Source organism: Megalobrama amblycephala, linkage group LG17 (genome assembly GCF_018812025.1).
Source record: "Megalobrama amblycephala isolate DHTTF-2021 linkage group LG17, ASM1881202v1, whole genome shotgun sequence".
NCBI lineage: Eukaryota > Metazoa > Chordata > Actinopteri > Cypriniformes > Xenocyprididae > Megalobrama > Megalobrama amblycephala.
The window spans coordinates 38723589-38736604 of record NC_063060.1 but is presented as its reverse complement, the minus strand read 5'-3'; the positions used below and the strand labels follow the sequence as shown (position 1 = coordinate 38736604).

Below are 13016 nucleotides of genomic sequence, written 5' to 3'. Positions count from 1 at the left end.
CAATGTTCAGTTACCACACAGAGGAAATTGCATCCGTTATAATACCTGGAGCCACAAAGTAGATGGGGAAGTAGTCTTCTGAGATAAGCGAGATCTCTCGAGAGCTTGGTGACCACTGGACGGGAACGCTGGAGCCGTCTCTCTGCTGTCCTTTCCAGCCCTCATCATCTATTCAATGACATATATAACACATTCTACTCATTCTCCATGTTACAATCCTTGATTTAACATTGGCACATTTGTTGACAACCACATTCAAGAAATGAGTATAAACAGGGTGTTGACTATTGGATGGATGCTCACCCCTGTCAAAGACGGAGGTGATTTTGTGCACGCTGTAGCCATCAGCGCTGTCACACACGGTGGAATGCAGGAAGCAGAAGCATGGAGTACATCCCTGAGGATTCTGGGAGTCCAGGTTGAAGTAGCCCAGTTTACACCTGAGAGTAAGATGCAAAAGGTTATTAGCAATGAGACAGGATGGCTGATTAGTTGATTGGTAAAGCTGACTAGTTCGTTTTTGTCAGGTTTATGTGAGGGGTGTTAAAACCTTCAAAACCTACAGTGTCCTGCTGAGTTTAGCTCCAACCCCAATAAAACACACTTGAATCAGCTAATCAAGGCAGGTGTGTGGAGGCAAGTTGAAGCTAAACTCTGCAGGACAGTGGCCCTCCAGGTTCATTCTCATGTTATGCAACTCGTTTGAGCTTCCCCAAGAACCAATGAGGTTCATTCTCGTGTTACGCAACTCGTTTGAGCTTCCTCAAGAACCAATGAGGTTCATTCTCGTGTTACGCAACTCGTTTGAGCTTCCTCAAGAACCAATGAGGTTCATTCTCGTGTTATGCAACTCGTTTGAGCTTCCCCAAGAACCAATGAGGTTCATTCTCGTGTTACGCAACTCGTTTGAGCTTCCTCAAGAACCAATGAGGTTCATTCTCGTGTTACGCAGCACGTTTGAGCTTCCTCAAGAACCAATGAGGTTCATTCTCGTGTTACACAGCACGTTTGAGCTTCCTCAAGAACCAATGAGGTTCATTCTCGTGTTACGCAGCACGTTTGAGCTTCCTCAAGAACCAATGAAGTTCATTCTCGTGTTACGCAGCACGTTTGAGCTTCCTCAAGAACCAATGAGGTTCATTCTCGTGTTACGCAGCACGTTTGAGCTTCCTCAAGAACCAATGAGGTTCATTCACGTGTTACGCAGCACGTTTGAGCTTCCTCAAGAACCAATGAGGTTCATTCTCGTGTTACGCAGCACGTTTGAGCTTCCTCAAGAACCAATGAGGTTCATTCTCGTGTTACGCAGCACGTTTGAGCTTCCTCAAGAACCAATGAGGTTCATTCTCGTGTTACGCAGCACGTTTGAGCTTCTGGAAGAGGTTGGTTCTCGTGCGTCAATCGGGTTCGGTTGAGCTTCTGTTTATGTTCACTGATCAATGTTTATGTGTGAATAAAAGCCTAAATTAAATCTGTTCATCATATAAAGCGATCGAGTCTCTTCAGAAAATTTGGACTAAACCGCTCGATTCATATGGATTCATTTTACGATCTCTTTATGAACTTTTTGAAGCGTCAAAGTGTCAGTTGTGTAGCTGTCTACGGAGGGACAGAAAGCACTTAGATTTCATCAAAAAGATCTTTATTTGTGTTCTGAAGATGTACGAAGGTCTTACAGGTTTGGAAAGACAGGGTGAGTAATTAATGACAGAATTTTTGGGTGAACTAACCCTTTATTTTGTGATTTTAGTTGTATTTAATATTTGACAACATGTGTACAACATGACAACATTTTAATTCACTATTAGATTTTATCTAGATTTTACTTTATTTGTAAAACCTTCTTACAAAAGGTGTTGTGCAATGTAATTTATTCAGCACTAAATGATTGAGAAATACTGTTTTTGGATTTGTATGCAGGCTTTACATGTTAAGTCATAACATGTGGAGTGAGGGAAGTAAATGGGTCATCAGTTAACATCAGTGAGATCATTGTTGAGCCTCTAAAAACAAGTCACACATAAATCAAGAGCTGGAGCTTCAGCCACACTCTCTTTAGTCCTTCCTGAACCTGTCTTTTCATTTCTCCCCCTCTGTCTGTGTGTCTCATGAGTATATACTGCAGAGATTATCCTGTCCATGTGTGGCCAAACTCGGTGACTGTGAGGAATGTCACAGCCGACATGTGAGTGAAAGGTTAGAGTTTTCTTTATGCAAAGCACAGACAGGCAGAAAAGCTGGGATTATGCTAAATCAAATACTTGGGATGGTTGTTTAAATTAGGGGTTGGCAATTAATAAAAATAAAAAAAAAAATCATGATATGCTGTTTAATCAACTAAATATCAATATCTGTGAACAAAAATAATACTTTTTGTAATTACTGTAATTTATTGTAATGGTTCTTATTAAACATTCAAAAGTTTGGGGTCAGAAAGATTTTTTTTTGAAAGGAAATTATAATTCAGCAAGGATGCATTAAATTCATAATTTATAATGTTAAAAAAAGATTTTTATTTCATGTGTGAAATGATGTTCTTTTGATCTTTCTATTCATCAAAGAATCCTAAAAAATTTATTACGGTTTCCACAGAAATATTAAGCTGCACAACTGTTTTCAACACTGATAAGAAATGCAAATCAGCATATAAGAATGATTTCTGAAGGATCATGTGACACTGAAGACTGGAGTAATGATGCTGAAAATTCCGCTTTGCATCACAGGAATAAATTACAATTTAAAATATATTAAAATAGAAAATTTTACTGTACAGGGAGTGCAGAATTATTAGGCAAGTTGATTTTCTGATCATATTTTTTTCCCAAGCACATTTTACCAATTCCAATCCACATCAATCTTAATAACTACTATTAATATTGTTTTTAATCATTTATAAGTGATATATAATTGTTCATGAAGGCTGGAAATGAAAAATGCCTTATATTCAGGTGTGCAGAATTATTAGGCAAGTTTTCTTTTACAGGCAAAATGAGCCAAAAAAGAGATTTAACTCAGACTGAAAAGTCAAAAATTATTAAATACTCATGAGAAGGACGCAATACTAATGCAATACTAGAAATTGCAAAGTTAAAGCATGACCAAGGGACAGTAAAATGCTCATTGGGTCAGCGGGGTCAGACAACAACAGGTGGAAAAGAAAAGACACATGTTAACTGCAAAATAATTAAGAATTAAGGTGAAGAATTAAGTGTGAAACCATCAGGAACCCTTTAGTCTCCAGCGCCACCATTTTCCAGAGCTGCAACCTACCTGGAGTCTCCAGAAGTGCAAGGTGTTAGGATCTCAGAGACTTAGGTTAGCTAAAGAATCCTAAAAAATGACCTGCACTTGATAAGAATCACAAGCTGAAGTGTTATAAAATACATGAAGACTGGGTTTTAATAGGGCTTATAGACAGACAGCTTGAGAATGACTCCTGATGGACCAGCACCACATCCTCTTGTACCACTGTTTGAAGAATTTATCCAGAATCTGGCAATAAGGTGTTTGAGTTCACTTTTAGTCCATCTCTTATCCTGAAATGTCTGTCTTGCAGAGATGGACTAAAAATGATCTTCCAAAACTTACTGCCAGATTCTGGAAGATAAATTCTTCAAACAGTGGTACAAGAGGATGTGGTGCTGGTCCTTCAGGAGTCACTCTCAAGCTGTCTGTTTATAAGGCCTATAAAAACCCAGTCTTCATGTATTTTATAACACTTCAGCTTGTGATTCTTATCAAGTGCGGGTCATTTTTTAGGATTCTTTAGCTAACCTAAGTCTCTGAGATCCTGAGACCTTGCACTTCTGGAGACTCCAGGTAGGTTGCAGTTCTGGAAAATGGTGGCGCTGGAGACTAAAGGGTTCCTGATGGTTTCACACTTAATTCTTCACCTTAATTCTTAATTATTTTGCTGTTAACGTGTCTTTTCTTTTCCAGCTGTTTTTGTATGACCCCGCTGACCCAATGAGCATTTTGCTGTCCCTTGGTCATGCTTTAACTTTGCAATTTCTAGTATTGCATTAGTATTGCGTCCTTCTCATGAGTATTTAATAATTTTTGACTTTTCAGTCTGAGTTAAATCTCTTTTTTGGCTTTTTTTGCCTGTAAAAGAAAACTTGCCTAATAATTCTGCACACCTGAATATAAGGCATTTTTCATTTCCAGCCTTCATGAACAATTATATATCACTTATAAATGATTAAAAACAATATTAATAGTAGTTATTAAGATTGATGTGGATTGGAATTGGTAAAATGTGCTTGGGAAAAAAATATGATCAGAAAATCAACTTGCCTAATAATTCTGCACTCCCTGTATTTTTTGATCAAATAAATGCAGCCTTGGTGAGCATAAACATTTAAAAAATCTTTTGAATTATAGTGTGTAGTCTATGATTAACTGCATTCATTTTTATTGCGTTATTCATTTTATTTTTAAAATTCAATCACCCTTAATTAAAGACTCACAATGAAATATGTAGAGATGGCCCATCACAGTCAACAGGCAGAACACCAAGCTAGTTAAACTTTGGTGACTGCAAGTCTGGAGGCCCTACATGGTCTGGCTGAGGGCTCTCAGCTGGGAAACCTTTGCCATCCCTGAGCTATTTTCTCTTCCATCTGACACTGAGAGTCCTAATTCTGTTTCTCAGACACACACATGGCCTCATATCCTCTGTGTGTCACCCACATAGGGACTTTCCATAAGAAAAACGGTGTGGACGTCAGACGCCCCTTATAAACGTCTGTTTATAAAAGCTTTGACAGACATCCTCTTAACAGAGCACGAGCTGAAAGGTGGACCGTCTTTATGGGGCTTCTGAAGTGTTGATGTCAGAATTAATTCTGTTGATGACTAGCTTCTAATTTGAGAACATATTAAACAAACCCAGTAACTTCTGTCCTTGTGAACAAGTCAAGTATGGACAATGCTAATGTTTAAAAAGCCACAACAGATGCCACTGAGTGTGTGTGGGTGAACATGTGCATGGATGTTTTATAAAGTAACGAGTCTGACCTGTCGCAGCTGAATCCATCCACATTTTCCTTGCACTGGCAGCGTCCAGTCTGGACATCGCACTCCTGCGTGCTTCCAGCCGGATTACAAGAGCAGGGTCTGCAGAGGGAATAGAGGGGGAAATAAAGTCAAGGAGAGGGAATTATCTTTAAAGACACTGTCAAGTCTGCATTCTAATATAACCTTCTAGAAAAGAACGACAGCTTCTGGGGTCCTTAAAAAGTTAAAAAATTAAAGATGAAATGTGCTAGGTTGGTGGTTTAAGCCATGCCAGCAGGGCCTAAAATGAACACTTGCCAAGTGCCAAATGAAAAATTGAAGAGAGTATATAAATTGGTATCAATCTCAGGAAGACGCAAAAGGGAACTCAATACATTACTTGCACGCAGCTTGGGAAGTTTTCTGTGCTCAAACATCTGAAGCGCGTGCCCAGAAAGCCACATCTCAGACAGCATGTGAATACTGAATTGAGCTGTCTTTCAAGTCTTCTTGTGCTTGAACAAACTAATTCACACAAATTTACGTAAAAAAAAAAAAAATGCCCATTTTGGGTAGTATCCTAGTAAACAGTCGGTTATGGCTTAAGTGAAGGTAAACAGTCCAGAAACCCAATGCATCTGTACAGTATCAGTATACTGGATCTGTGCATTAGGTCTTAAAGTGACAACAGCCTAATATTCCTATTGCTGTCTGAGTTAATGTTAATCAAACAAAAGACAAAAAAAAAAAAAATTTTTATATATATATATATATATATATATATATATATATATATATATATATATATATAGCTTTTGACTGAATAACTTTTGTAACTTTATTAAGGATTAATCTATATTTAATTTATACAGTGAAGACTATGCAGTGTTGTTTTACATTTGATACTACTGTTAGACCAACCTGAAAAACCTGAAAAGCACTGTTCATTTCTTTTGTATCTTTGTTCTATTGTAATTATTTGTGCCATTGCTTGTAATTTGATTATTTGTTGTTATTATTTTTACTGACTGTTTACTTGTCTTTAATATTGTTTTAAATTTATATTACTTAGGCTAGTAGTTTTAGCTGTGGCATCAAATAGGAGTAGAGAATTGTGAATTTTCACTGGTAGCTAAAATTTGTGTCATTTCACGGCTGGCAAATTTTCAAATTTTCAGTCACCGGCCATTGGCAGGTGCGGCAAAAATCTAGCATGCCAGCAAAGCACTTCACCTGCAGCCTGCCTCCGTCAGCGTGTGGTATCCAGGTTGGCATCTGTCACACTTATCTCCCATCACTCCTGACTTACAGCTACACCTGCCAGTGTTGTCACACTGAGTACTGAGAGAACCTGGAAATGAAGAACCAATAAAATAAACAGTTACAAACTCAAGCTCTGGAGGCCTTTTCGAATTTTACACCAGAACAAGATGTTAAAATAAAATAATCCCTACTGGCACCTTCACATATTCACAGTATATATTTGTTTATCTTTGTTGAATTTTAATTGTCAGCATTGTATTTTTGGAGTTTTGTGAGAACCCTTGAGTGAAAAAAAACCCCAAATCTAAGAAAAAAAAAAAAAAAAAAACATAAAAAAAAGAAAAAGAAAAAACAATAAATAATAAAATAAAATAAATTAATAAATAAAATATAAAAAATAAAATAATGCATGGCTTTTTAAGCATCTTCCACCTTGGTCCTGCAGTATGGCTGTTACGCACCAACAGGGTTGCAGCTGCAAGAAAGACAGCGCTGGCCGGAAGGATCTCTGTAGTAGTTGTCCAAGCATCGTTCACAGTTCGGCCCATCTGTATTGTCGGCACAGCTGCGACAGTGACCTCCGTGTCCAGTGGCACGATACAGCTCGGGGTCGAAGTAACATTCCGCGCTCTTTCCGTTACAGTTACATGCTGAAACAGAGACACAACCTCAAGTCAGAACTTCAATGTAAAAACTCCCAGGAGTGGCATTAATGTGCCTATTACACAGACAAATCACATTTGCACATAAGATAAATGCTTGAAAAATCTGGGGAGGAACTAGGCTGAATTATGCAGATGTGGTTTGGCAAACATCAGGGTTTCGAGTAGGACTTCTGCCTGAGTACTTAGTGGATACAAAACACACTTAGTGGAAATAAGATGATGGAGGAGCAGAAGCTGTGTGGGCGTGAGAACATTGGGCCTCAGGCTGCTGTACATCAGATGTCCACATTAGTCATGCATTTCCAGGAAGCGCCTGGATGCATGTGTCCAGATGAGGCGAGGGAGGACACCTGAAACCCCTTCCATTCACAATATGACTCCAGTTTAAAGAAAACAAAAATGACTCAGTATGGAGGAGGTTAGTCTATGGGGAAAGACTATAGTTCTACATGTACTCATGACAGAGGAAATCAAACAGGTGGGATTTTGCATCTTCCTACGTATTACACAATAGCAGACAGAAAAGGAAATTATCTTATTTCTGAGGTTATGTTTTTCATACATGGAAAGTAGATTTATTTTACATGGAAAAAAACATTTTACAATGAAAAACTGTTAATCTGAATGGTCTTTTGACACTTCAAAATCTTTAAAAGTTGATTTATACTGCTAGCTTCCAAAAGGTGAAAAAAACAACAACATTACAATATCTTAAAAGTGTTCCATATGACTTGTGCACTATTTTTCCAAGTCTTCTGATGGAACAAAATCTCAATTGTGCTCATTTATTTGTGTTTTTCAAATTTGACAAATCAGTCACATGACTAGCAAGGACTAATTCTGTGTTAATGACGTCAATGCTGGTGAACACGTCTAAATAAATGCATTTTTAATCTCTGGTATCAGTGAATTAGCAGTTAGTAGATATTTTCAAACAGTGCTAACAGGCTGATATCTAGCTAGCTAACAAAAGGACACTGAAACATTTTATATTTAGTACAAGTTTTTAAAATATTACAACATTTTCCATGTTTTTTAGCATTGTACCAAATGACCTGATGTTTCAGGACATGCGTATGAGCAAATTAAAACATAAATTTTTCAAATAGTTAAGAGAGAGTTAGTTACTTTGCTTCATGACCATGTGGTCCTTTGCAGGTGTCTAAATGATGGCACATCCTGTCACATGATACTGACCGCATGACTTGATCCAAAATGGTCCCTTTATATTGGTTACTCCGAATGACATCAATGAAATTCATTTTTCCGGACATTCTTTTTCATAACAAAGCAACGACTTCTTCAAATAATTTTAATAACATTTTGCACTATGTTGATATATGATGTTATAAAATCATGCCAGAATAAAAAATATATACATTTATTACATTTTAAGATATTTTAATCACAAATGAAGTGGCTGTATTGGCCTTTGGACGGTTAATCTGAATGATCTTTTGATACTTCAAAATCTTTAAAATAACTTTATATGTAGCAAGATATAATTAAAACCTTTTGGATTCAATAAAAGAGATCTAGTTGTACTCCCTTACATACTTTGGATGTAATATCTTTGTTTTTTATTATTATTAAGGCCTTTGGACAAAAAAATGACCCGTCACGTCATTGACCCATGTACAAACATATACTTTGAATATAGAGCACAAGTCTGTTTTGACAAAAGGTTGTGATATTCTTAAATATCTTAAATATGTATTAAAGTTTGGCAGTATAAAAAGGACGTTTTTATCTATACAGTTTTGGAATGATATGATGGTTAGTAAATGACCACATTTTAAACTAACTATTCCTTTATATGAGGAAAAAACGATTGGAAGAGAAATTAGTCTTTTTTTAGGAAAAGTCGACAAAACACGGAAGACTTACGCAGACACTCGTTGGGGTTTTCAGCGGTGGCTCTTCTCCAGGGGCGGTCATTGTAGAAGGGCTTGCACCTATTGCAGTCTGCTCCCTCTGTGTTGTGTTTGCAGTTACAAACCAGCTTGCTGCGCTCGTTCTTCACACACTCGCTGGCGTGGCCATTACACTTGCACCTGGGTGGGGAGGGGGGAAGGTAACAGACCGGTCAGGTGCAAAGGCCCACCGCACAATGATAGGGCACACTGTACTGTATGTGTACACATCCTGCTGCTGATGTGCGAAACAAGAGACCAAGCAGGCACAAACGTGCCGCAAAGCTGTTCAAACACAGAGCTCTGACGATGTTTGTTGAGCCTATCACTGAAACGTCACTGCACCTTTGTTGTCAGATTGAGTGGCTGATGTCTGTGTTTTTATCCTGCCTGTCCTTTGATACAGCGGGCAAGAGTATGTAGTACAGTACAGTACAGTACTACGGTATGCAGTGCTTTTGTTTTTCATCCCCAAGTCTTTTAACCTGCAGTAAATATTGCATATTAAAGCATATCAAGCTGTAAATGCATTTCATTTGTATTTTCACATGCAATGCCAAAACAGAAGGAATAAAAGCATCTTAAAGGATTAGTACAACTTTCGAATGAAAATTAGCCCAAGCTTTACTCACCCTCAAGCCATCCTACTGTAGGTGTGTATGACTTTCTTCTTTCTGATGAACATAATTTGAGATATATTAATAAATATCCTGACGCATTCAAGCTTTATTATAATTAATAAAGGCCTTCTGAAGCGAAGCGATGCGTTTGTGTAAGAAAAATATCCATATTTAACAAGTTGAAGTATAAGTAAATGAAGTATGAAGTATAAAGTAAAATATCTAGCTTCCGCCAGACTGCCTTCCGTATTCAACTTATGAAACAAATGGAACTGGTGTCATATCAGTTAAGCTTTTTCCGTAAGTTGAATAGGGAAGGCATAGGATGTAGCATAAGATAGATATTTTACTTCATAACTTGTTAAATATTCAGAAGGCCTTTATTAACCCTCCGGAGCCGTATGGAGTACGTTTATGATGGATGCATGTGGATGGAAGCACTTTCTTCAGCTCATACTCGTTGATTCTGCTTACTGCCATTATAAAGCTTGCATGCGTCAGGATATTTATTAATATTTCTGCGATTAGGTTCATCAGAAAGAAGAAAGTCATATACACCAAGGATGGCTTGAGGGTGTGTGAAGCTTGGGCTAATTTTCATTTGAAAGTGAACTAATACTTTAATTGTAGTCCATATGTCTATATTTCTAGTCTTCTGAAGTCATACGATAGTTTTGTGTGAGGGACAGACTGAAATTTCAATTCTTTACTGACAATTGTAAACAGCATAGGGCCAACTTTTTGTCCTCTTGCAATGTATGTAAAAAAAAACAAAAAAAACATTATATATAATATTTTTTTCAGTTTTGCAGCTTGACAGTTCCATTCCAGTATTTTTATGCAAATTTAGGGACAAAATTAAACAGTATACATTTTAAGTAAATATTCTAATAAATTGTATATATTTCCAAAATGCACGAATACATAAGACTGTATTTTATTTGTATCCATTAAGACAAACTACAATGGAAACATATTTACAGCATAAATTACAATATGTGGATCAAAAAAAGTCATGCGATTGAATAATTTGCTGCAATGTTTGGCTACTATTACTTCCTTGAAACGTCTATTCTCTCCCAAGTGTCACTGGCTTCATCTTTAATTTCTGTTTTTCACCTTTTTTTCTTCCACTTCAACACACTGGACATAAACGTTGCTTTTATTTGCATGATATTCCAATTGCTTGCATTAAATTTGCAATATTGCAATAGATTATTAAATTTGCAACTTGGACAGAAAGCAACATAAAATAACTCGACAAAGAATTTTTTAAAGCTTCTTTGCAACTTTTACAGATTCCAAAAATCAACTGAACATCCATTCAGGGCCACAGTTTGGGCACATAAGGGGACTCATTTGTCTTTTACTTTGTCATGAACATGCAGCAGTGAACATATTCACCTACAGAGGCCTCAGAACAAGAGAGGGCTTGTGCAGCTGAAGCCACCTCACACACATTGTTTCAGATGTTCTTTGGCAAAGCCTTATGGAAAAGGTGATGTGAGGAATAATAACTTGGTGGAGGATATGCACTCATCGGACATGCATTCTTTTCCTAACATACACTTATCAGGGATGCATTAAAACTCCCAAGATTCTATGTTTCTGTTCATCAGATCACACAAGGAACATCCGGCTGCCATTCAGCGCTGATGTGTCTGCTGGACAGGAGCACTGAGGCCGTGAGGCAGCAGGTGTAAATTATTCCCTTCAGCCTCGGCCTTGTTCCCTTTCCAGACTCTCTGCCCGCCCCATTCCAGTTCCTCTGTGCTCTGTAATCCAGCACTCCCAGGCAGGAATGTAGGGAATGTGGGCTGTGTAATGGAAATCTGCTCCACATTTCAAACAGATTAAGGTAAAAAGACATGCAATGGAGCACCAGGAGATGTTTCACACTTGCTCGACAGTGCTCTGATCCCGTATAAGGGCTTCTTCAGCATGTCCTTCATCTTAAAAGCTTACTGTCATAGTTTACAGATTCCACAGACTGGAAATAAAGAGATATTTCTTTCAAGGTTGTATCTAGAGTTAAGATAACTGCACAGGAATTCCGTTCGGTCCTTTTTATATTATATATATATATATTTATTATATACACAATTGAACAAAATGGTTTAAAACAAGACATTTTGTGCTATTTTTGACCGGTGTGAGGTAAGAAAAGGCTTGTTCCACTACATCCCAATCAACCCATTTCACTCAAAGTGTGAAAACTCACACTGCAGCGATCTAATCTTTCAGAGCGTTGGTTCATCTCTTTTGTTTGCACACTGAAAAAAAAACTCATATCATCTTTCAGGTCACATGTCCAGCATTCCAGATGGAGCCGTTGATATCCTTGGTTTGAGTACAAGGCAGATATGTGAATGTCTCATTAAACTACATATTGACATATTTACACTGGAGAGTGAAGCAACACAAAGAACCACATCCAGAACAGCTGGAGATGCCGATTTAAACTTACGTTCAGAGAGCGGATGTTAAAACTGAAAACGTACCTTCCTCCCACAGCAAAGTCTGAGATGGCGTAGTAGTAGGATTTGAGAACTTTGGGATCGTTGAAAACTTCATCTCCGAAAGTGTTTAATCTGTTCAGGGTCACTCTGATGTCTGTGGCAGTCACCCAATCCTGACAGAGAGAAAACAGTGGTGTTACACATTAGGCATTTAAAAAAAAGACACAATAACAACATGGAGGAAAAAAAGAATGTAGATAGAGAAAGGTCAGTCATAGATAAGCATGTAAAGATTTTGTTTTTTTGGAATACTTTCGCAGGGAAGGATTCTTCCCATCTGTTCTGTGTGCAGATGTTTAAAGGAAATAAATCTTCAGGTCTCTAATCTAAACCAACCCTGCTAGAGTCACATTGAGTCACTGTAATGTCTGCAGAAAGGTTTCATGGGAAGAAAAAAAAAAACCACCAGCGTGGCGTTTAGCATGTAATCATTTAGAATGATGTTGCACATTACTTGCAGTTGAACTTTGCCTGCTTTGGCCACATGTTGGGAGTGCCAATGGAAACAATCTCAGAAACCAAAGAAAACATGACTCAGACCAAGACATTAGTCCTTTTCTAAAAACTTAGCATTTCCTCCAGCTTTGCTATAAACCGTGTGAGTTGTTATTTTACAAGTGGACTGACAGAATAGCTCAGGGGTTTAAAGTGGAGCCAGGCAACCCTGTAACAACAGTGAACATTTTCAGCCCACTAAATCTCTGCTAGAACTGAGGAGGAAACTTCCTTAAGTCATTCTGACACCTTATCCAGATATATGTATCAAATCCGAAGCAAGCCAAAAGCAATGCGTTATGCAGACAATCTGTCATAAAAATAATAAACTCACACATCAGTTGTGGTAAACGGAAGCTCAAGCATGTTCGCATGTGAGACTGTTCCAGACCTGCCAACCTTGGAAAATTTTTTCGAGTACCAGTGTGACGGGATGGGACATGTTTTGTTTTGGGGGTTTTTTTTGGGGGGGGGAGCTTTTTTTTAATTCATGATTACTATTGCATTGCATAATGTGAGCTTATACAAACTGACAGCCACAAG

At 37.8% G+C, this 13016-nt stretch overlaps 1 protein-coding gene across 1 annotated transcript in view; it reads right to left on the bottom strand.

Annotated features, from left to right (window-relative positions):
* lamc1 (laminin, gamma 1) overlaps positions 1 to 13016 on the bottom strand; it is a 73987-nt gene that overhangs the window by 13238 nt on the left and 47733 nt on the right. Inside the window, exons 3-9 of the mRNA XM_048164685.1 lie at positions 11961 to 12091; positions 8814 to 8980; positions 6723 to 6911; positions 6232 to 6349; positions 5020 to 5118; positions 304 to 440; positions 46 to 168 (exon numbers count right to left, since the gene is read on the bottom strand). Of these exons, the coding sequence (XP_048020642.1) occupies positions 46 to 168; positions 304 to 440; positions 5020 to 5118; positions 6232 to 6349; positions 6723 to 6911; positions 8814 to 8980; positions 11961 to 12091 (964 nt within the window). The remainder of the gene's footprint in view (positions 1 to 45; positions 169 to 303; positions 441 to 5019; positions 5119 to 6231; positions 6350 to 6722; positions 6912 to 8813; positions 8981 to 11960; positions 12092 to 13016) is intronic.